At 43.7% G+C, this 23,665-nt stretch overlaps 1 protein-coding gene across 1 annotated transcript in view; it reads right to left on the bottom strand.

Moving 5' to 3' along the window:
• PPP1R13B (protein phosphatase 1 regulatory subunit 13B) overlaps nt 1–23,665 on the bottom strand; it is a 118,880-nt gene that overhangs the window by 36,476 nt on the left and 58,739 nt on the right. Inside the window, exons 3-4 of the mRNA XM_023205698.1 lie at nt 15,586–15,705; nt 9,673–9,749 (exon numbers count right to left, since the gene is read on the bottom strand). Of these exons, the coding sequence (XP_023061466.1) occupies nt 9,673–9,749; nt 15,586–15,705 (197 nt within the window). The remainder of the gene's footprint in view (nt 1–9,672; nt 9,750–15,585; nt 15,706–23,665) is intronic.

Genomic DNA, 23,665 nt, shown 5'->3' with positions numbered 1-23,665 from the left:
AGGTTTGAAGAGTAGGTTTTACTTGCCCATTTAGCAAACAAAAAATAGTTGATAATGATATCAAGATACCTTATAAACATGGATGCTCATTTTTATCACATAAATTACATGTTCAGTATTCCCAGTCACGAAGGTGGCAAAAACATAAAATGTTCAATAAAATCAAGCCTCTCTAACATCTCATTATATTCTGAAGCCAGAATATCTCATATTCCAACAATTACTAAGTCTTATAAATTAATAAGAGCCAATTAGATCTCTTCAATGCATACTAGCTCCCTACCCTGCAATAATACAACATGCTATTTTAGTTTGTAAATGTGAATAAAACTTTTTTAAAAAATAGAAATGAGGTCTACTCTGTTATCCAGACTGGTCTCAAACTCCTGACCTCAAGTGATCCACCCACCTTGGCCTCCCAAAGTGCTGGGATTACAGGTGTGAGCCACCACGCCTGGCCCAATATGAATAAATTTTACTCATAAGACTTATTCACATAAGGCCCAGGTGGTAGCTCCTGCCTGTAATACCAGAACTTTGGGAGGCTGAGGCAGGAGGATCACTTGAGCTCAGGAGTTCGAGACCAGCCCGGCCAACATGGTGAAACTCCATTCTCCATTAAAAATACAAAAATCAGCCACGCGTGGTGGTGCATGCCTGTAGTCCCAGTCACGTGGGAGGCTGAGGCAGGAGAATTGCTTGAACCTGGGAGGCAGAGGGTGCAATGAGTCGAGATTGTGCCACTGCACTCCAGCCTGAGCGACAGAGCAAGACCCCGTCTTAAAAAAAAAAAAAAAAATCATCCATATCAATTCAATTCAATACACATTTATACCCAAGACAAGATGCTAGGAATAATTAGGGCTAGAAAGAGATTGGCAGGAAAATGGGCTATCAAAGTACACAGATAACAACAAAAGAAAACAAAAGAACACCCTGGGAGTGCTCTGCTTCCAACCGCACGGCCGACAGGACACCCTGCATCACACTCCTGGTAACAACACCTAAAAGGCAAGATAAATCACAAAGCATGTGGGTTTTTTTTTTTTTTTTTTTTTTTGAGTCTGGCTCTGTCGCCCAGGCTGGAGTGCAGTGGCGCCATCTCGGCTCACTGCAAGCCCCACCTCTCGGGTTCACGCCATTCTCCTGCCTCAGCCTCCCAAGTAGCTGGGATTACAGGCGCCTGCCACCACGCCCGGCTAATTCTTTTTTTGTGTTTTTAGTAGAGACAAGGTTTCAACATGTTAGCCAGGATGGTCTCGATCTCCTGAGCTCATGATCCGCCTGCCTCGGCCTCTCAAAGTGCTGGGATTACAGGTGTGAGGCACGGTGCTCGGGCAAAGCATGTTTTTAAAAGCATCACTGAGTTGGCACAACAGTAAGGAAACTACAGTGACCAAAAATAAAGAGAAAGCAGAAACCTCGGGCAATAATAAAAGAACCCCACAGCTGGCTTTTGTCCTGAAGGTATCTGCTCACCTGCGTGCTTGCTTCCTGGCAGCTGGTGGAGTCTGGCATTAGGAGGTAAACACTCAGGCTCATTCCAGTGGGGAGAGTCCAAGGAGATGCCCACAAACGTCCAGGATGCAAAGACCTACAACCTCAAGGTAAGGCTAACTATGAAATGAACCCCCACACAGAAGGGGGCCGTAGGGAAACCTGCCTTTCCCCATCACTCAGTGGAAGGAGAGACGGCCCCCTAACAATCTGTAACCACTAGACAGCTCTCATGCAAGCTTCATGATCCACAAAGGACAGTAGAAATTGAGCCTAACTTGTGCCTAGTTACTGACAAAGCAAATGCAAGCCTTTCAGGAAAATCCTGACTTTATCCAGGCCTCAAAAAATGCCCAGAGGTAAAGTTTCAAGGAAAATGAACAGCTCATTGTCAAAAATCAAAACACACAGCAATCAAGAAGCCATGACTCAACAGTCAGCAGAAGTAACATTCAGATAGAGAAATTATTAGTTGCTGAAATACACGCAAAGAGCAACTAAGAAGATTTAAGATCTAACCTCTTTTTTTGGAGACAAAGTCTCGCTCTTGTCCCCCAGGCTGGAGTGCGATGACGCAATCTCAGCTCACAGCAACCTCCGCCCCCTGGGTTCAAGCGATTCTCCTGCCTCATCCCTCAAGTAGTTGGCATTACAGGCACCTGCCACCAATGCCAGGCTAATTTCTGTATTTTTAGTAGAGATGGGGTTTCACCATGTTGGCCAGGATGGTCTAGGGCTCCTGACCTCAGGTGACCCACCCGCCTCAGTCTCCCAAAGTACTGGGATTACAGGCGTGAGCCACTGCGCCTGGCCTAAAACTTCTAGAACTGAAAATTTTAATGAATTTTACAAGAGCTTTACTGAGGTATAATTCACATATAATAAACTGCACATATCTAAAGTATATAATTTGATGTTCTGACAAATGTATAAACTATGAAATAATCACAAGCAAGAAAATAAATCCATCCTCTCCCCAAATTTCCTCGTGCCCTTTCGTAATCCCTTCCTTTTATCTCTTTTCCCCCAACTCCTGGCTCTCACGGTCCACAGGCAAACACTGACCTTCCCTGTTACTAGAGATTAGTTTATATTTTCTAGAATTGGATATGAATGAAATCATACAGTATTCAGTATGTACTCCTTTGGCTGGCTTCTTTCAGCACAATGATTTTGAGATTCATCCATGTTGTAGCATGTATTAGTAGCCCATTTCTTTTGATTGTTCAGGAATATTCCACTGTGAGGATATACCATAGTCTATTTGTGCATTTACCTGTTAATGAACATTTGGGTTGTTTCCAGATTTTGGCTTCAAGCCAGATCAAACTGCTATGGACATCCATGTACAAGTCTGCACAGACATTTGCTTTCATTTCTCTAAGGTAAATATTTAAGAGTAGAGTTGCTGGGTCATACAGTAGATTTATGTTTAAGTTTCAAACTACCAAATTATTTTCCAGATTATACCATTTTACATTCCCACCAGCAGTACATAAGAGTTCCAATTTCTCCCTTTCCTCACCAACACTTGTTATGATCAGTCTTTCTAACATTAGACATTCTAATAGGTGTGTAATGCTACTTCATGGTGGTTTTAATTTGTATTTTCCTAAAGACTAATGATGGTGAACACCTTTCCATGTGCTTACTTGACATTCATATATATATATATATATTTTTTTTTTTTTGAGATGGAGTCTTGCTCTGTTGCCCGGGCTGGAGTGCAGTGGCCGGATCTCAGCTCACTGCAAGCTCCGCCTCCTGGGTTCACGCCATTCTCCTGCCTCAGCCTCCCGAGTAGCTGGGACTACAGGCACCCGCCACCTCGCCCGGCTAGTTTTTTTGTATTTTTAGTAGAGACGGGGTTTCACCGTGTTAGCCAGGATGGTCTCGATCTCCTGACCTCGTGATCCGCCCGTCTTGGCCTCCCAAAGTGCTGGGATTACAGGCTTGAGACACCACGCCTGGCCGACATTCATATATTTTATTTGGGGAAGCACCTGTTCAATCTTTCACCTGTTTCTTTTTTTCTTTTTTTTTTGGAAACAAAGTCTCACTCTGTTGCCCAGGCTGGAGTGCAGCTGCACTATCTCAGCTCACTGCAACTTCCGCCTCCTGAGTTCAAGTGATTCTCCTGCCTCCCAAGTAGTTGGGATTACAGGCATGCACAACCACACCGAGCTAATTTTTGTATTTTTAGTAGAGACAGCATTTCGTCATGTTCGCCAGGCTGGTCTCGAACTCCTGATCTCAAGTGATCCACCCGCCTCAGCCTCCCAAAGTGCTGGGATTACAGGCATGAGCCACTGAGGTCGGCCTATTTCTTTTTTGAATTGAGTTGTTTTCTTATTATTAAGCTTTGGGACTTCTTTATATATTCTACATCTGAATCCTTTATCAGGTAACATGATTTGCTAGTATTTTTCCCAGACTATGTCATACTTTTCAAAATAATAATATTAAAAGCACTTGGCCGGGAGCGGTGGCTCAAGCCTGTAATCCCAGCACTTTGGGAGGCGAGACGGGCAGATCACGAGGTCAGGAGATCGAGACCATCCTGACTAACACGGTGAAACTCCGTTTCTACTAAAAAAATACAAAAAATTAGCTGGGCGTGGTGGTGGGCGCCTGTAGTCCCAGCTACTCGGGAGGCTGAGGCAAGAGAATGGCGTGAACCTGGGAGGCGGAGCTTGCAGTGAGCGCGCTACTACACTCCAGCCTGGGCGACAGAGCGAGACTCCTTCTCAAAAAATAAATAAATAAATAAATAGATAAATAATAAATGCACCTTATATGCATTAAATAGACACAGCTGAAGACAGAATTCACTAACTGAAAGATGTATCTTAGGGCAGTATCCAGAATACAGTATGAAGAGGCCAAAAAAGAGAATATATAAAAAAGAAATTAAGAGACAAGGAGAATAAAATGAAAGATGAACGCCTAATAAGAGTTCCAAAAGAAGAAAACAGAATGCAGAAGATAAAATACCTGTCAAGATAATAGAGAATGTTCCAGAATTGCTGACAGATGCCAATACTCAGAATCAGTAAATTCAACAAAGCCCAATAGGGAAATTAAAATAAATTAACACCAGGCTCTGCTCACAAGAGAGGATTAATCCAAATTTCATTAAATCCCAAAACTCCACTAATTGACAGTAAAGGGATTTTTGACATCAAATAATGTAAAGCCACAAAAGCGGGACTAAAAGGAGTGCACACAACACAGATGTTTGGAAGTTGGCAAAAGAACAGATGAGAAATAACTGACCTAGTACATCTGAGACAAACCTCAAGCCAGAAGGAGTAAAACTGGATAAACACTCCAGTTACAGCACAGAATCTTCAAAGTTTCAGGAACTGACAATACCATGTACCTCTAGAAAGGGGAATAAAATGTAGTGACTGAAAATAAGGCAGACTGAGTGAACGATATTTAAGAGGCAGTTAAATCCCTATCTCCTCCCCAACTCCATGCTCCTAGGTGACTGCCTCTCTTCTCTCCTGGCAGAAGTCTGAGTTTTTCTCTAGACAGTTGAAATGTGATCTGGCCTAGGAGATGATGGGCACAGTTGAGTCTTGGGCGCCACATGGAAAACGGTGCCTGGGTAACTACACTAGCAATGCCTCTGGTAATAAACATCACATTTATGGTCAGCTGATCTGACAAAGGTGTCAGGCAATTCAGTGGGAGAAAGAATAGTCTTTTCACCAAGTGGTGCTGGGAGAGCTGGATATTTATATGGAAAAGAATGAATTTGAATCCCGTAACTCACACTATACACAAAAATTAACTCAAAAATTGATCACAGAACTAAATGTAAGAGCTAAAACTATAAAGCTCTTAGAAGAAAACACAGGAGGGTAGTCTTAGCAACTTACTGGATATCCTAGAATGAAGCAAAAACTGACCCAGATTTTAAACCTGTTTGGCTGAGAAGACAGGAAAAAGTGCTTCCAGGATACCTAAGTCGAACGTGTCTTTCCTCTTTGCTGATCTGGCTCTGAATCCTTTCATTGTAGCAACTCAAGAGAACTCTATGCTTAGTCCTGACTCGTCCTAGCAAATCACGGAACCTGGGGACATCTTGGAAGCTTCAACACAGGCATATGTAATGAGAACAAATCAATTTGCCTTTATAGCATAAGGACAAACCAGCACGTGTACTAACCTGACTTGCTGTCCTGCAATTTTCAGAGAGCAGAACTTCCCTGGCTTCTTAGTTCAGCAGCTGCTGATGGACATCAATCACACCAGCTCAGCATCCTGCCCTTCTCTTCTAACCCACACTCCCTCCTTTCCTCACAGTTCTCCTTAATCTGTCCTTAGATGTCTCAACCCAGAAGTTAGAAGACTTAGCACCTCATTATTCTATAACCAAGGTATACACAGAAACATTTTGGGGGAAGATGTTTTTCATATCTTAAAATGCACGTAAAAGTGCTCTGCAGACAATAAAGTGTTTCACAAGGTAACGTATTATGAAGCTTAAAAGGTAGATGTGTAAGCCATAAAATATAGTAACATCTTTGATGTGATGATTCCAATACTAAGTTATTCCTCTAGAGGAGTTCTCGTACTTTCCTCTAATTACAAGCCACATAAAGGATAAAAGCACGTTTGGTTTCAGGTTTCAATTTTGTTGATCTTGAAATACACACTATCTCCATATTAACAAGAAACAACTTCATCGAGGAAAAGGTCTCATCACATCAAAACTGGTCTATCCAATTTATCATACCTTTGGAATGCTTTTCTTTTGAGTCTCTTCCACATATTGTATCATATATAATACACCTCACTTTTTCAACACACAGCTATTTAATCTTCCCTGAAGTTCAGGTCATGGTAATTCCTTCCTCCTCCCTCCCTCCTTCCTTCCTTTCATTCATTTATTTTTTTGTTTTTGGAGACAGAGTCTTGCTCTGTCACCCAGGCTGGAATGCAGTGGTGCAATCTCAGCTCACTGCAACCTCCGTCTCCTGGGTTCAAGCAATTCTCCTGCCTCAGCCTCCCGAATAGCTAGGATTACAGGCAACTGCCATCATGCCCGGCTAATTTTTGTATCTTTAGTAGAGAGAGGGTTTCACCATGTTGGCCAGGTTGGTCTAGAATTCCTGACCTCAGGTGATCCGCCTGCCTTGGCCTCCCAAAGTGCTGGGATTACAAGAGCGAGCCACTGCGCCCGTCCCATGGTAAATCTTAGAACTCAAAAAGATCTTCAACATTCTGTTGGACAAATAAGCTATCAATGCTTGCTAAAGTGTAACCTGGATGTTCCCAAGCTTGGCATGGCAACATAGTCATGTGGGGAGTTTTCTAGGCCCCACTCCAGATTTACTGAATGAAAATTTCTACCAGTGGCGTGTGTGCCTCTATTTCTTAAGACGTCCTGAAGCAGATCTGCCTGGAAAAACTCTGTAGAGGCTCTGGATTTGCAGTGGACAAATCTCTACTTTAATGATAGAAGGTAGGAATGTGAAGAGGATTTGTGAAATGACTTTTATAAATTAGAGTATAAGAAGGGAGAATCTACAATCTTAACAACAGGAATATTTCTCCCTGAGTGGCAGAAGGATTATTATACTGGAACCAAAGAGAAGAAAATATAATCTAGTATACCACATGGCTCTGCAGTTGATAATACCTGCAAAATCTAAAATAATAAAACTACTAAATTGGTTTTCAACTTTATAACCAATCTACAGACAAAGCACAAAAGGTTTATAGTTAGATAACAATATACAAATATTGTCAACCTTTACAACATAAAAGTCTGGTACAGCTGCAAGAGCTGAAAGGAAGGAAGGGAAGATGGCAGGGGCCTAATATTCTCATTTTATAAAGAGCAAGGTCCAGTGATACTATTTAAAGTTGATAGTGCAAAAAAACAGAGATTTAAGTACATGATGTAGGGTCACAAATATAGCCAATAAAAGAACTAGCAATTCAGTAAGAAGTTGGGAAGTAGAGAGGTGAAGTAATTTGCTCAAATTCAGCTCATTAGAAAGCTCCGAGGCCAGTGGGCTGAACATGGGCCAGTCACACTCTAGACTCCATGCACTCTACCAGTGTCTCATCATGCCCAGCCCTGTGTGAGGAAGGAACTTCCCTAAGCTTAGATGCCTAGTTAGTGTTACAGCACAAAAAGAAACTCAATCTCTAATCTTAAAATTACTTGTTAAAGTTATCTTTAAAATTTTCAGAAAAGATCACATTAAAAATGTCCCTACTGGTTCATTCTTCCAACACATACTAACATTTCTTTTTTTTGAGACGGAGTCTCACTCTCTTGCCCAGGCTGGAATACAGCGGCACGATCTTGGCTCACTGCAACCTCTGCCTCCCAGGTTCATGCGATTCTCCTGTCTCAGCCTCCCGAGCAGCTGGGACTACAGGCACACACCACCACGCCCGGCTAATTTTTGTAATTTTTTGTAGAGACGGTTTCACCAGATTGGCCAAGCTGGTCTCGAACTCTTGACCTTGTGATCTGTGTACCACAACCTCCCAAAGTGCTAGGATTACAGGCGTGAGCCACCGCACCCAGCCCCATCTGACTAATTTTATAAAACCTTTGATAGAGAGAGGGTCTCACCATCTTGCTCAGGCTGATCTCAAACTCCTGACCTCAGGTGATCCACCCACCTTGGCCTCCCAAAGTGCCATTATTACAGGTGTGGGCCACCATGCCCAGCCAACACCAACATTTCTTATAAAGAGCTCCTCCACAGCTCCCCTCACCTATGATCAGCATTCCATCTATTCTCCAAGTCTATACCACAACGATGGAGGAAGGCACTGCAGCCCACCATCCATTGTGTCTGTCAAAACCTGACAGAGGATCCAGAACCAACATTGAAGATGCAAAGCAAGTCAGCCTACTCAACTCTTAGTCTACGAGCTACGCCCATAGCCCATCTGCCGCCACAGAGATGCTGTGATTACGTGCACAGAGGGCACCCACTGCCTGCTCCAGGAGAGGACATGGCAGCAGCATGTGAAGGGCAGGTGGAAGGCTGCTCCAAAGGAGACGTGATCTGATTCATGGAGCATCATGTGAATAGGCAACACGTCTCAGTGACTGCTGCTTTATAACTTCATATAATATTTTGAAATATTCAATAAAAATGACAATATCTACCCCAAAAATAATTATTTAAAAATAAGTTATAACCCAAACTCATTAGTACCAGTAAAAAGCAATTTAAAAAAAAAAAAAAAACCACGGTTGGTCTTAGGCTTACAAGGCTGAAGTGCTTGTAGCACTGAAGTACAGTGGTACAATCATGACTCACTGCAGCCTCAAACTCCTGGGCTCGTCATCACCCCACCTCAGCCTCCTGAGGAGCTGGGAGCACAGGTGGATGCCACCACATCTAATTTTTTTTTTTTTTGAGATGGAGTTTCACTCTTTTTGCCCAGACTGGAGTGCAACGGTGTGATTTTGGCTCACTCCAACCTGCCTCCTGGGTTCAAGCGATTCTCCTGCCTCAGCCTCCCGAGTAACTGGGATTACAGGTGCCCGCCACCATGCCCAGCTAATTTTTTTTGTATTTTTAGTAGAAACAGGGTTTTACCATGTTGGCCAGCCTGGTATTGAACTCCTGACCTCAGGGGATCCACCCGCTTTGACCTCGCGAAGTACTGGGATTACAGGCATGAGCCACCATGCCTGGCCACATCTGACCTTTTTTTTTTTTTTGACATGGAGTCTCACTCTGTTGCCCAGGCTGGAGTACAGTGGCACGATCTTGGTGCACTGCAACCTCTGCCTCCCAGGTTCCAGCAATTCTCCTGCCTCAGCCTCCTGAGTAGCTGGGACTACAGGCGCACGCCACCACACCCGGCTAATTTTTATATTTTTTTGTAGAGATGGGGTTTCACCAGATTGGCCAAGCTGATCTCGACTCCTGACTTCGTGATCTACATGCCTTGGCCTCCCAAAGTGCTAGGATTACAGGTGTGAGCCACTGCACCTGGCCTCATCTGACTAATTTTTTAAAACCTTTTATAGAGAAAGGGTCTTACCATCTTGCTCAGGCTGATCTCAAATTCCTGGCCTCATGTGATCCTCCCACCTTGGCCTCCCAAAGTGCTGCGATGACAGGTGTAACCCACTGCACCTAGCCATCAATTTTTAAAATTCAATTTAATTCACTCACTTACCCCATTTTCAGTGCGTTTTTCTCCAGGTACATTTGTTACATTTCTCTGAGTTCGTTGCTCTTGGGTCTGACGGCCACCTAAAGAAATAAAAGAACCAAACTCACCAAAAGGCATATTAGAAAAAAGTAATATTCTCCCATTTCTTCATGTATTCAAATATTTATTGAACACAAGTGTAAAATACCAGGCTGAGAAATTCAAGACTTTAGTACAGTTGAAAAAATGGTCTTGCAATTAATCTTTTATATATAAAGTTGTTTAGGCCGCGCTCAGTGGCTCACACCCATAATCCCAGCACTTTGGGAGGCCAAAGCAGGAAGACAGCTTGAGCCCATGAGTTCTAGACCAGCCTCAGCAACATGGGGAGAATCTGTCTCCACAATAATTTTTTTTAAATTAGCCGGGTATGGTGGTACACCCTGTAGTCTCAGCTACTTGGGGGGCTAAGGCAGGAGAAGGACTTGAGCAAGAGAGGTCGAGGCTGCAGTGAGCCAGGATTGGGCTACTGTACAATCTTGCTCTGTTGCACTCTAGCCTGGGCAACAAAGCAAGACCCTATCTTAAAAAAATAAATTAAAAATAAATGAAATAAAGCTGTTTAAATGAAATCTTTTCTTTTTACATTCTATCTCAAAATCTTGAAATTGACTTGTTATCAAAAGGCTTTTAACACTTTAAAATGAAGAAGATGGTAAATTTTATGTGTATTTTATCACTATTAAAAAATAAAAATTTGGGGCTGGGCAAGGTGGATCATGTCTGTATTCCCAGCACTTTGGGAGGTGCTGGGATTCTCTCAAGGTGGGAGGATCACTTGGGCTCAGGAATTCAAGACCAGCCTGGGCAACATTGGCGAAAATCTGTCTCTACAAAAATAAAATACAGAAAGTAGCCAGGCATGGTGACATGTGCCTGTAGTCCCAGCCACTCAGGAGGCTGAGGAGAATAGCTTAAGCCTAGGAGGTAGAGACTGCAGTGAACCATGATCACGCGACTGCACTCCAGTCCAGGTGACAGTGAGACCCTATCTCAAAAATAAAATAAAGCTAAAAATTTGGCATTCATATTACGAAGAGGGGAAAAAAGAAAAATTTTTTCGAAAAGGCATTTACAGCCAGGCATGGTGGCTCATGCCTGTAATCCCAGCACTTTGGAAGACTGAGGCGGGCAGGCTGCTTGAAGCCAGGAGTTTTGAGACCAGCCTGCCCAACATGGTAAAACCCTGTCTCTAGTAAAATTACAAAAATTACTCAGGCATGGAGGCGCACACCTGTAATCCCAGCTACCTAGGAGGCTGAGGCAGGAGAATCGCTTGAACCCAGGAAGGGGAGATTGCAGTGGGCTGAGATAGCACCACTGTACACTAGCCTGGGCGACAGAGTGAGACTCTGTCCCAAAAAAAACCAAAACCAAAAGCAAAAAAAAGTCCAAAAGGCATCTGCATTAGGGCCAGGCATGGTGGCTCATGCCTGTAATCACTGCACTTTCAGAGGCCAAGGCAGGAGGATCACTTGAGACTAGGAGTTCAAGACCAGCCTGTGCAACAGTGTGAAACCCTATCTTTACCAAAAATACAAAAAATTTAGCCGGGCATAGTGGCACACACCTGTGGTCCCAGATACTTGGAAGGCTGAAGTGGGAGAATCACTTGAGCCCAGGAGGCACAGGTTGCAGTGAGCCAAGATCACGCCACTGCACTCCAACCTGGGTAACAAGTGAAACCCTGTCTCCAAAAAAAAAAAAAAAAAAAAAAAAAAAAGGCTTTCACTAACAGAGTTAAAACTGAGACGGGGGCTGGATATGGTGGCTCACGCCTGTAATCCTAGCACTCTGGGAGGCCAAAGTGGGCAGATCACGAGGTCAGGAGATTGAGACCATCCTGACCAATATGATGAAACTTCATCTCTACTAAAAATACAAAAAAAAATTAGCTGGGTGTGGTGGTGCACACCTGTAGTCCCAGCTCCTCAGGAGGCTGAGGCAGGGGAACTGCTTGAACCTGGGAGGTGGAGGTTGCAGTGAGCTGAGATTGCACCACTGCACTCCAGCCTGGTGACAGAGTAAGACTCTGTGAAAGAAAGGAAAGGGAAAGGGAAAGGGAAGGAAGAAAGGAGGAAAGAAAGAAAAGAAAGAAAGAGAAAAAAAGAATATTAATAAGCTGAAGGGAGGAGTATAGTGAGCAAAAGCAAAACAAAACATGAGACAGCATCCAATAAGTTACTCTCTATGCCACCCTTTTAGGCAGAGGTAAAGGGGCAGAGGGTAGAGTGTTACAGGTAGGGACAATGGAGTTCTGAGTCGGGGCATGAAAGAGAGCTCCTAGACTCATGCAATCCTCTCACCTCAGCCTCCCAAAGTGCTGGGATTACAGGCATGAGACACCGTACCCAGCCCATTTCCAAACTTTATTTTATTTTATTTTATTTTTTGAGATGGAATCTCACTCCGTCCCCCAGGCTGCAGTGCAGTGGCGCGATCTGGGCTCCCTGTAAGCTCCGCCTTCTGGGTTCACGCCATTCTCCTGCCTCAGCCTCCCCAGCAGCTGTGACTACAGGCTCCCACCACCAGGTCCGGCTAATTTTTTGTATTTTTAGTAGAAATGGGGTTTCACCGTGTTAGCCAGGATAGTTTCGATCTCCTGACTTCGTGATCCTCCCGCCTCGGCCTCCCGAAGTGCTGGGATTACAGGTGTGAGCCACCAAGCCTGGCCGATTTCCAAACTTTATAAGGTGAGAAAAAAATAACCTCTCCTCAGAACATGAAGAATTAGGTGCATATTAATAAGTAAAAGGTAAGACTTTTTATTTAAGTATAGCTAGTTGAGGGAGGGGATAGGTATCTGCAGAGCTCAGGTAGAGAGTTAAAATAAATCCTTAGCACTAAGCAGCATTTCAACTGTCAGCCAGTCTAATCCTCCTCTTCAGGTGGATGTTCCCAAGACAGGAGGGACCCTGGTCTAAGGTAAAAGTAGATGAAGAGTTGAGCCCGGAGCCTTGGTGTCCTCGCTCCGGAAGTAATGGTATTCTAAAAGACAGCCTTATAACAATATTTACAGCTACAGAAAGATGATTTTAAAGTAGATAGTAGCTCATCCAAGGGCAAATTTTCCTTTACTATAAAATACAAATAAAGGGGGATAACTTGCAAAAAAGAAATAATATTTTTATAAAGGATTATCCTTTTATTTGCTTGATAAGTATCAGAAGTAATCCATAATCACTGTTAAATAACAAGTTAAAGGTCTTTTTTTTTTTTTTTTTTTTTTTTTTTTGAGACAGAGTCTTGCTCTGTCGCCCAGGCTGGAGTGCAGTGGAGCAATCTCAGCTCACGGCAAGCTCCACCTCCCGGGTTCATGCCATTCTCCTGCCTCAGCCTCCCGAATAGCTGGGACTACAGGCGCCTGTCACTATGCCTGGCTAATTTTTCGTATTTTCAGTAGAGACGAGATTTCACCGTGTTAGCCAGGATGGTCTTGATCTCCTGACCTCGTGATCCACCTGTCTTGGCCTCCCAAAGTGCTGGGATTACAGGAATGAGCCACTGCACTCGGCCAAAGGTCTTTTAACTGTACAGTGTATATGTGTTCAGAAAAAATTTCCTTATTTTCTTTAAATTTTAATTCAAAAATATATAGTACATTCCCATGGTTCAAAAATCAAAAAGAACAAAAAGGTATACAATCAACAACCCTCCCTCCTCTGATCTACAGCCACTTTTCCCTTACCCTCAGGCCAACAACATCCCCAGTTGCGTAGATTATCTTTTCAAAACTGCTTTATACATAGACACATACAAACAGATATATATGTACATTACTCTTTGGTCATCTTTCCACAAAAGGCAGCTAAGTGTGCACATTCTTTTTGCTAATTCATTTAACATGTTTAGGAGATGGTCTGGGTCAGGGCACAGAGGTTCTTCATTATTTACGGCCGCAGAGCATTCCGCTGTATGGATGGACCCTAACTTATTTAGCTCATCTCTCCTGGTGGACATTTAGGTTGTGTCTACCAGCAATGCTCAGTGAATAACCCTGTTTATATATCATTTTGTATGTGCCAGGGCACAGCTTTAGGATAAATTCTCAGAAATGAAACTGCTGGGTAAAAGGTTTTATGTTTTTTAAGTTTAACAGCTATTGCCAAATTTCCTTCTATAGAAGGTGCCAACTGCCTCCCACAGCAATGCAGAAGACTGCCTCCTGTTTCTCAGCATCCTTGTCAACACTGTGATATTAACTGTTCTAATCTTTGCCAATGTGACAGGTAAAATACAGTATTTCAAGATAGTTTTCTCTGCATGTCTTTTATTAGAAATAAGGTGAATATCTTTTCACATATCGTAAGGCCATGCATACTTCCTTTTCTGTGAACTGTGTGTGTATATATTTTTCCTATTATTCTACTAAGTTTTATTTTTTTTTTTTTGAGATGGGAGTCTCGCTCTGTCGCCCAGGCTGGAGTGCAGCGGCGTGATCTTGGCTCACTACAACCTCTGCCTCCTGGGTTCAAGCGATTCTTCTGCCTCAGCTTCCTGAGTAGCTAGAATTATAGGCGCACACCAACAGGCCAGGCTAATTTTTACTAGAGATGGGGTTTCACCATGTTGGCCAGGCTGGTCACAAACACCTGACCTCAAGTGATCCGCCTGCCTTGGCCTCCCAAAGTGCTAGGATTATAGGCGTGAGTCACCATACCCGGCCTATTTTTATTTTTTGAGACAGGGTCTCTCTCTGTTGCCCTGGCTGGCTGGAGTGCAGTGGCACAATCACGGCTCACTGCAGCCTTCATCTCTGGGCTCAATCAATCCTCCCACCTCAGCCTCCCAAATAGCTGAGACTACAGACATCCACCACCATAACCAGCTAATTTTTAAATTTTTCTGTAGAGATGGGGTTTTGCCATGCTTCACAGGATGGTCTCGAACTACTTGGCTCAAGTGATCTGCCTGCCTCAGCCTTTCAAAGTGCTGATATTACAAACCTGAGCCACTGCACCCAGCCTTTGTTTTAAATAATTCATTTATCAGTCTTGTCTTTTACGGTTTAGTGTTACACTTACAAAGGCCTTGTTCACTTTAAAAATAAAAAGATCTCCCAGAGCTTTCTTCTAGTCTTTTCATGGTTTTATATACTTTTAAAATCTAGAGGTTTGACCAATCTGTTATTTACCAAAAACAATCCCTTTAGCATGGTGGTGGGTGCCTGTAATCCCAACTACTCGGGAGGCTGAGGCAAGAGAACTGCTTGAACACAGGAGGCGGAGGTTGCAGTGAGCCAAGATTGCACACTGCACTCCAGCCTGCATGACAGAGTGAGACTCCATCTCCAAAAAAAAAAAAAAACCAAAAACAATCCCTTAAAACACCAAGTCCCTTTATATATCTGAGTATGTTGTTTAATTAACATTGATGCCTAAAAAGTGTGATGTAATTGGCTGGGTACAGTGGCTGACACCTGTAATCCCAGCACTTTGGGAGGCTGAGGTGTGGCAAATCACTTGAGGTCAAGAGTTCGAGCCCAGCCTGGCCAACATGGTGAAACCCCATCTCTATCAAAAATACAAAACTTAGCTGGGTGTGGTGGCATGCACTGTAGTCCTAGCTACTTGGGAGGCTAAGGCAGGAGAATACCTTAAACCCCAGAGGTGGAGGTTGCAGTGAGCCAAGATTGCGCCACTGCACTCCAGCCTGGGCAACAGAATGAGACTCTGTCACAAAAAAAAAAAAAAAAAAAAAAAGGGGCCATAATGGTAAACAACACTAAGAGAAGCCAAAGAAACATGAGATACCAACTTTCCCTCTAGCCACTTGCAAGTGCAGGGGTGGGTGTATGTGAATAATATTTATTCCTATTTTTCTTAAATTAACTTTTCTAGCAAAAATTAACAAATGAGGAAGAAAGCATTTATCTACCTTGTTCACTGTTCTCAGCTGGAGAGTCCTCATGTCGAAGGAAAAATTTCACTTCTTCCCTCCGTGGACCCCATTTCTGAAGATGTTCGTACATCATATGATCGAAGGGTATGGGACGTTCTAGGAAAAAGACCACATCTTTTTTACTCCAGAATTAAAATGACTCCAACAAAAAGTAAATTTTTAAAAAAACTTAAATGAATGTATATATGCACGTATGCATGTCTACATGTTAGAATTCAAAGATATTACAAGCACTGAATTTCAACATTAATAAGTAAAAGCAAGAATATGAATGGGAAATAATTTAGGCAACAGATGAACACAAAAAGTATCCATGAAAGCAATTTTGCAACATTAAATAGGGAACATTGAAACATGCCCTTTACAACATTTATTTATCACAAAGCATTATGTCTCCCATTTGTTTTTTTGTTCGTTTGTTTTGAGATGGGGTTTTGCTCTTGCTGCCAAGGCTGGAGGGCAGTGGCACCATCTTGGCTCACTGCAACCTCTGCCTCTGGGTTCAACAGAGTTTCCTGCCTCAGCCTCCCATGTAGCTGAAATTACAGGCATGCACCACCACGCCCAGCTAATTTTTTGTATTTAGTAGAGAGAGGGTTTCACCATGTTAGTCAGGCTGGTCTCAAACTCCTGACCCCAGGTGATCCACCTGCCTCGGCCTCCTAAAGTGCTGGGATTATAGGCGTGAGCCACCGCAACCAGCCTATTTTTTTTTTTTGAGACAGTTTTGCTCTTATCACTCAGGCTGAAGTGCAATCTCGGCTCACTACAACCTCTGCCTCCAGGGTTTGAGAGATTCTCCTGCCTCAGCCTCCTGAGTAGCTGGGATTACAGGCGCCTGCCACCACGCCCGGCTAATTTTTGTCTTTTTAGGAGAGACGGGGTTTTACCATGTTGGCCAGGCTGGCCTCGGCCTCCCAAAGTGCTGGGATTACAGGTGTGAGCCACTATGCTCGGCCTCCCATTCTTGAAACAAACATAAATTGACCAGGCCATGTTATTCCTTAAAATGTCAGGCGTGGTAATCAGAGGTACAAAGGCTGGACAGGGCACTTCCTGGCGACTGAGGCAACATTATTGTGAATGTTTGTCAGTACCAAGTAAATAAAAATTAAATCCTATAGAACTAAATGTATTTTAAAAATCAGAGCTTACTCACAATCTCTCACTTCTTTCTTTTTTTTGAGACAGGGTTTTCGCTCTGCCACCTAGGCTGGAGTGCAGTGGTATGATCTTGGCTCACCGCAACCTCCACCTCCCAGGATCATGTGATCCTCCCACCTCAGCCTCCCAAGTAGCTGAAACTATAGGCACACGCCACCATGCCTGGATAATTTTTGTATTTTTTGTAGGGATGGGGTTTTGCCATGTTGCCTGGGCTAGTCTCCAATTGCTGGGCTCAAGCGATCTGCCTGCCTCAGCCTCCCAAAGTGCTGGGATTACAGGTGTGAGCCTGTGCCTAGCCAATATCTAACCAATTACTTGAGAAGAGCACTAATCCAGTTGTTGAATTTAAAAGAACTACTTTTGTATTTATAATGCATTCCATTTTCCTTCTCTGTGAACTGTCTCAGATACTATGCCTATTTTTCAAAAATCTGGATTATGGCTGGGCGGGGTGGCTCACGCCTATAATTCTAGCACTTTGGGAGGACAAGATGGGCAGATTGCCTGGGGTCAGGAGTTCGAGACCAGCCTGGCCAACTTGGTGAAACCCTGTCTCTACTAAAAATACAAAAATTAGCCAGGCATGGTGGCAGGCGCCTGTAGTCCTAGCTACTCAGGAGGCTGAGGCAGAAGAATCGCTTGAACCCGAGGTGTAGGTTGCAGTGAGCCAAAATCGAGTCACTGCACTACAGCCTGGGCGACAGAGCAAGACTCCATCTCGGGGGTGTTGGGGCGGGGGGGATCTGGGTTCTTTCTTAGGGATTTAAAGGAGTTCTTTATACTCTGGATACTAATCTCAGGTTGGTTACATATACTGAAAATAAACTTGCCTATTAATTTTGTTGGTATCATTTTTTGTATAGAAGTTTAAAAAATTTAAATGTAAGCAGTTATCAATCTTTTCCAATTTTAGTATGAGTTTTTGGTACAATAAATCCTATTCTACTCCAAGGTAAAAAAGATATTCTCTTATGTTCTTTTTTTTTTTTTTTTTCTTTTTTTGAGACGGAGTCTCACTCTGTTGCCCTGGCTGGGAGTGCAGTGGCCGGATCTCGGCTCACTGCAAGCTCCGCCTCCCGGGTTTACGCCATTCTCCTGCCTCAGCCTCCGGAGTAGCTGGGACTACAGGCGCCCGCCACATCGCCCGGCTAGTTTTTTGTGTTTTTTAGTAGAGACAGGGTTTCACCATGTTAGCCAGGATGGTCTCGATCTCCTGACCTCGTGATCCGCCTGTTTCAGCCTCCCAAAGTGCTGGGATTACAGGCTTGAGCCACCGCGCCTGGCCCTCTTTTGTTCTTTCTACAAATTTTTAAAGTACAGGTTTTCACTGACTTTATGGAATTTATTTCTGCATTTGGCATAAAGATCTGATTTTTTCCTACTTAAATAATCAATGGTCCCAGCCTCATTTATTGAATAGTCTATCCATTCCCCACAGACAAGTAATTGTCACCTCTAATATGTAGCAGGATGTCGTATGTACATGGGATCTTTCTGAGCTGTCTCTTCTATTTCATCGGCTATCCACCTATCACTGTGACAATACCACAACCTTAATTACTATCATTTTGTAGCAAGTCTTGCTACCTGGTAGATCAATTTCCCTCACATGGCTTAGCTTCAAAATTGTCTTAGTATTTCTCATCCCTTTTTGTCCAGATCTTTTTTAAAAAGGTAGAATTTTGACTGGAACCATATTAACTGATGTATAAATAAACATGGGGAGACCTAACATCTTTGTGATACCAAGTTTTCCGGGCCATGAACATGATTGTGTGCCTCCATTTTTTTCATGCATCTTGTGTTCTTCAATGATGTCTTAAAACGTCTCACCATGGAGGTCTTGCTCATCTTAATTTATCCTCTGAACTTGATTTTCTGTTTTACATGTGCACATTATCATTTAAACATAATTGTTTTATTTTGGAATAATTTGAGATTATAGAAAAGTTACCAAGATAGTACAAAGAGTTCCTGTATACCCTTCATCCACTTTCCCCTAACACAAACATCTTACACAGCTATGGCACACTGTATACACTTCATCCTTGAACACAGGTCTGAACTGCAGAGGTCCATTCACATGTGAATTTTCTTCCACCTCTGCCACCTGAGACGGCAAGACTGACCCTTCCTCTTTCTCCTTCCTCAGCCTAATTCACATGAAGATAAGGGCCAGGTGTGGCAGATCACGCCTGTAATCCCAGCACTTTGGGAGGCCAAGGTGGGCAGATCACTTGAGGCCAGGAATTCCAGACCAGCCCGGCCAACATGGCAAAACCCCATCTCTACTAAAAAATACAAAAAATTAGCTGGGCATGATGGTGCACACCTGTAATCCCAGCTACTTGGGAGGCTGAGACAGGAGAATCACTTGAACCCAGGAGGCAGACGTTACAGTGCACTGAGATTGCGGCACTGCACTCCAGCCTGGGTGACAGAGCACAACTCAGTCTCAAAAAAAAAGAAAAAGAAAAAGAAAAACCATGAAGGATGAAGACCTTTATGACGATCCACTTACACTGAATGAACTGTAAATACATTTTCTTTTCCTTGTGATTTTCTTAACATTTTCTTTTCTCTAGCTTATTTTATTATAATAAAGTATATAACACATATGACATATAAAATGTATTAATTGGTGATTTATGTTATCAGTAAAGCTTCTGGTCAACAAAAGGCTACTAGTAGTTAAGTTCTGGAGGAATCAAAAGTTACACTTGTCTTTCAACTGTGAAGTGGTTTGGTGTTCCCAGTCTCCACGCTGTTCAAGGTTCAACTGTACTTAATAAATAAACCTTGTTAATAGTGTTGCTCAGTTCTTCCCTAATCTTATTTTGACTGTTTGATCTACTAATTTCTAATAGATACATGCCTACAGATCTCCCATTTTGATGGTGGATTTGCAAAATTGCTCCTAATTTTATAAATTTTGACTTTATATTTTTCAGTTTACGTTGTTAAATGTACATCTACTCATGACTGTTTAACTTCTTGATACATTACTCCTTTTATTATGTCCATCTTTATCTTAACAGTTTAACTTTAAATTTTATTTTGCCTGATATTAATGTTGCCAGAAAAGCTTTCTTTTCACCTTTCTCTTCATTTCAACATTTCTGATGATATTATGCTTGTATGTCTGTCTCTTGTAAGCAGCATACAGCTGGATTTTATTTTTTACCCAATCTGTACCTCTGTCTTTTTTTTTTTTTTTGAGACGGAGTCTGGCTCTGTTGCCCAGGCTGGAGTGCAGTGGCCGGATCTCAGCTCACTGCAAGCTCCGCCTCCTGAACTTACGCCATTCTCCTGCCTCAGCCTCCGGAGTAGCTGGGACTACAGGCGCCCGCCACCTCGCCCGGCTAGTTTTTTGTATTTTTTAGTAGAGACGGGGTTTCACCAGGTTAGCCAGGATGGTCTCGATCTCCTGACCTCGTGATCCACCCATCTCGGCCTCCCAAAGTGCTGGGATTACAGGCTTGAGCCACCGCACCCGGCCGTACCTCTGTCTTAATAGGCAAATTTAATCTGTTACAGTTAACATGGTTATGGATATTTTTATATTTAGTTCTCCTGGTTTATTTCAGGTTTTCAGTCTCTTGTCCTTTCTTTTTCTTCCCCTTTTTCTGATTTCTCTTGGATTGATGGAGTTCTCTGTGTTCCCCTTTTCCCACTCCGGTCCACTTGAGGCACAGTTGTAAGCACTTTACAGGCACTATATTATTTAATATTCATTCTTACCAGGAGTAACTCCAGCATCAAGTGGTGAAGCCTGGCCTTGGCTTAACTCAGGTGGAGTTAACTCAGGTGGCTTAACTCAGGTGGAACACACCTTTAGCCCTGCGGCTCCACAGGAGCCCAACTCCCAGCCCCGTGGCCTATGTCCAGTGGAGGCCAGCAGAACCACAGTTTTGGTCCTGCTCACTGTCTTGCACTTTTGCTCCACAGAAAGGCTAATCTTCATTGTCATCTATTTAATTTTTTAATGTGAGAATGTCTTTTTAGTTTTTATATATTTTCTCTGAAACTTAGTTTCTTATGAATTTGGAGCAGAAGGAGTGCTTCAAAGCACAAACCTTATGCACCAATTCGGTCAGTCTTAATTATTGACGTTGGTTTGAATCTTGTACATTCATTGTCCTAATTTTTCGGTTTATTTTGGTTATTTAAACAAGAAAGATTCTCATGACTCCCCTCTATTTCACAGACCTGAACCCTCAAACGGTTATCAAGCTACATTATTCCATTAATTTTTTTTTTTTTTTTTGAGACAGAGTCTCACTCTGTTGCCCAAGCTGGAGTACAACAGCACAATCTCAGCTCACTGCAACCTCCACCTCCCTGGCTCAAGCGATCCTCCCACCTCAGCCTCCTGAGTAGCTGGGACCACAGGCATGCACCACCACGCACACCTAATTTTTTTTTTTTTTTTTTTGGAGACAGAGTTTTCACTCGTGTTGCCCAGGCTGGAGTGCAATGGCGCGATCTCGGCTCACTGCAACCTCCGCCTCCTGAGTTCAAGCCATTCTCCTGCCTCAGCCTCCCGAGTAGCTGAGATTACAGGCATGAGCCAACACACCTGGCTAATTTTTTGTATTTTTAGTAGAGACAGGGTTTCATCATGTTGGTCAGGTTGGTCTTGAACTCCTGACCTCAGGTGATCCGCCCACCTTGGCCTCTCAAAGTGCTGGGATTACAGGCATGAGCCACTGCGCCCAGCCTACACCAGCTAAGTTTTTGAATTTTTTGTAGAGATAGGGTTCACCATGTTGGCCAGGCTAGTCTTGAATTCCTGAACTCAAGTGATCCACCTGCCTCGGCTGCCCAAAGTGATGGGATTACAAAACTAATCTTTTACGTAATCAAGATGTTTATATCAGGCTGGGCGTGGTGGTTCATGCTTGTAATCCCAGCACTTTGGGAGGCCAAGGCAGATGGACCACCTGAGGTTAGGAATTCAAGAACAGCCTGGACAACATGGTGAAACCCTGTCTCTACTAAAAATACAAAAATTAGCCGGGTGTGGTGGCGCATGCCTGTGGTCCCCGCTACTCAGGAGGCTGAGGCAGGAGAACTGCTTGAACCCGGGAGGTGGAGGTTGCCGAGAGCTGAGATCATGCTACTGCACTCCATACACTCCAGTCTGGGTGACAGAGTGAGACTCTGTCTCAAAAAAAAAAAACCCTAGGGACTGGGCCTGGTGGCTCACACCTGAATCCCAGCACTTTGGGAAGGCAGGAGTATCACTTGAGCCTAGGAGTTCAAGACCAGTCTGGGAAACACAGTGAGACTTAATTGCTACATTTTTTTTGAGACACAGTCTCGCTCTGTTGCCCAGGCTGGAGTTAGTGGCATGACCTCGGCTCACTGCAAGCTCTACCTCCTGGGTTTTACGCCATTCTCCTGCCTCAGCCTTCCAAATAGCTGGGACTACAGGCGTGCACCACCTATGCTGCCTAATTTTATTTTTAGTAGAGATGTGGTTTCACTGTGTTAGCCAGGATGGCCTCGATCTCCTGACCTCATGATCCGCCCACCTCAGCCTCCCAAAGGGCTGGGATTATAGGCATGAGCCACCGAGTCTGGCCTTTTTTTTTTTTGAATTAGCAGGGTGTGGTGGCACACATCCGTAGTCCCAGCTACTAGAAAGGCTGAGGCAGGAGGATTGCTTGAGTCCAGGAGCTCAAGGCTGCAGTGAGCCATGATTGCTAAGGCAGGAGAATCACTGGAACCCGGGAGGCAGAGGTTGCAGTGAGCCGAGATAGCACCACTGCGCTCCAGCCTGGGTGACAGGGCGAGACTCTGTCACAGAAAAGGGAAGGGGAGGGGAGGGGAAGGGAGGGGAGAGAAAGGGAAGGAAAGAAAAGGAAAAACACTACTGATCTGGTTAGGTTTTATGTCCCCATCCAAATCTCATCTTGAATTATAATCCCCATAATCCCCACATGTCAAGGGAGAGACCAGATGGAGGCACTGTAATCACGGAGGTGGCTCCTCATGACAGTGAGTTCCCATGAAAACTGATAGTTTTAGAAGGGACTCTTCCCCTCACTTGACATTTCTCCTTACTGCCACCTTGTGAAGAAGGTGCCCTGCTTCCCCTTTGCCTTCTGCCATGATTGTAAGTTTCCTGAGGCCTCTCCAGCCATGCAGAACTGTGAGCAAATTAAACCTTTTTCCTTTATAAATTACCCTGTCTCGGCCGGGCGCGGTGGCTCAAGCCTGTAATCCCAGCACTTTGGGAGGCTGAGATGGGCGGATCACGAGGTCAGGAGATCGAGACCATCCTGGCTAAATGGTGAAACCCCGTCTCTACTAAAAAAATACAAAATAACTAGCCGGGCGATGTGGCAGGCGCCTGTAGTCCCAGCTACAAGGGAGGCTGAGGCAGGAGAATGGCGTGAACCCGGGAGGCGGAGCTTGCAGTGAGCTGAGATCCGGCCACCGCACTCCAGCCTGGGCGACAGAGTGAGGCTCCGTCTCAAAAAAATAAAAAATAAAATAAAATAAATAAATTACCCTGTCTCTGGCAGTTCTTTATAGCAGTATGAAAATGGATTAACTACCCTATACATCATGACCTGGCCAAATTAACAGACTGTTACAGGCTGAACTGTGTCCCCGCGAAATTCATCTTTTGTAGTCCTGACCTCAAGTACCTCGAAATGTAACTGTATTTGGGGACAGGATTTTTAAAAAATGAAGTCATCAAAGTGGCCCCTGATCCAATATGACTAGTGTCCTTACAAGAAGAAGAGGTTTGTCCACAGACAGGCATGGAGGGAAGAAGACACAGGCAAGAGAAGACAACCATCTACAAGTCAAGGAGAGTCTCCAGAATAAACCAAGCCTGCTGACACCTTCATCTCAGACTTCTAGCCTCCATCAC

Source organism: Piliocolobus tephrosceles, chromosome 6, assembly GCF_002776525.5.
Source record: "Piliocolobus tephrosceles isolate RC106 chromosome 6, ASM277652v3, whole genome shotgun sequence".
NCBI lineage: Eukaryota > Metazoa > Chordata > Mammalia > Primates > Cercopithecidae > Piliocolobus > Piliocolobus tephrosceles.
The sequence above is the reverse complement of the archived record's forward strand: the minus strand, read 5'-3'. Positions and strand labels throughout refer to the sequence as shown.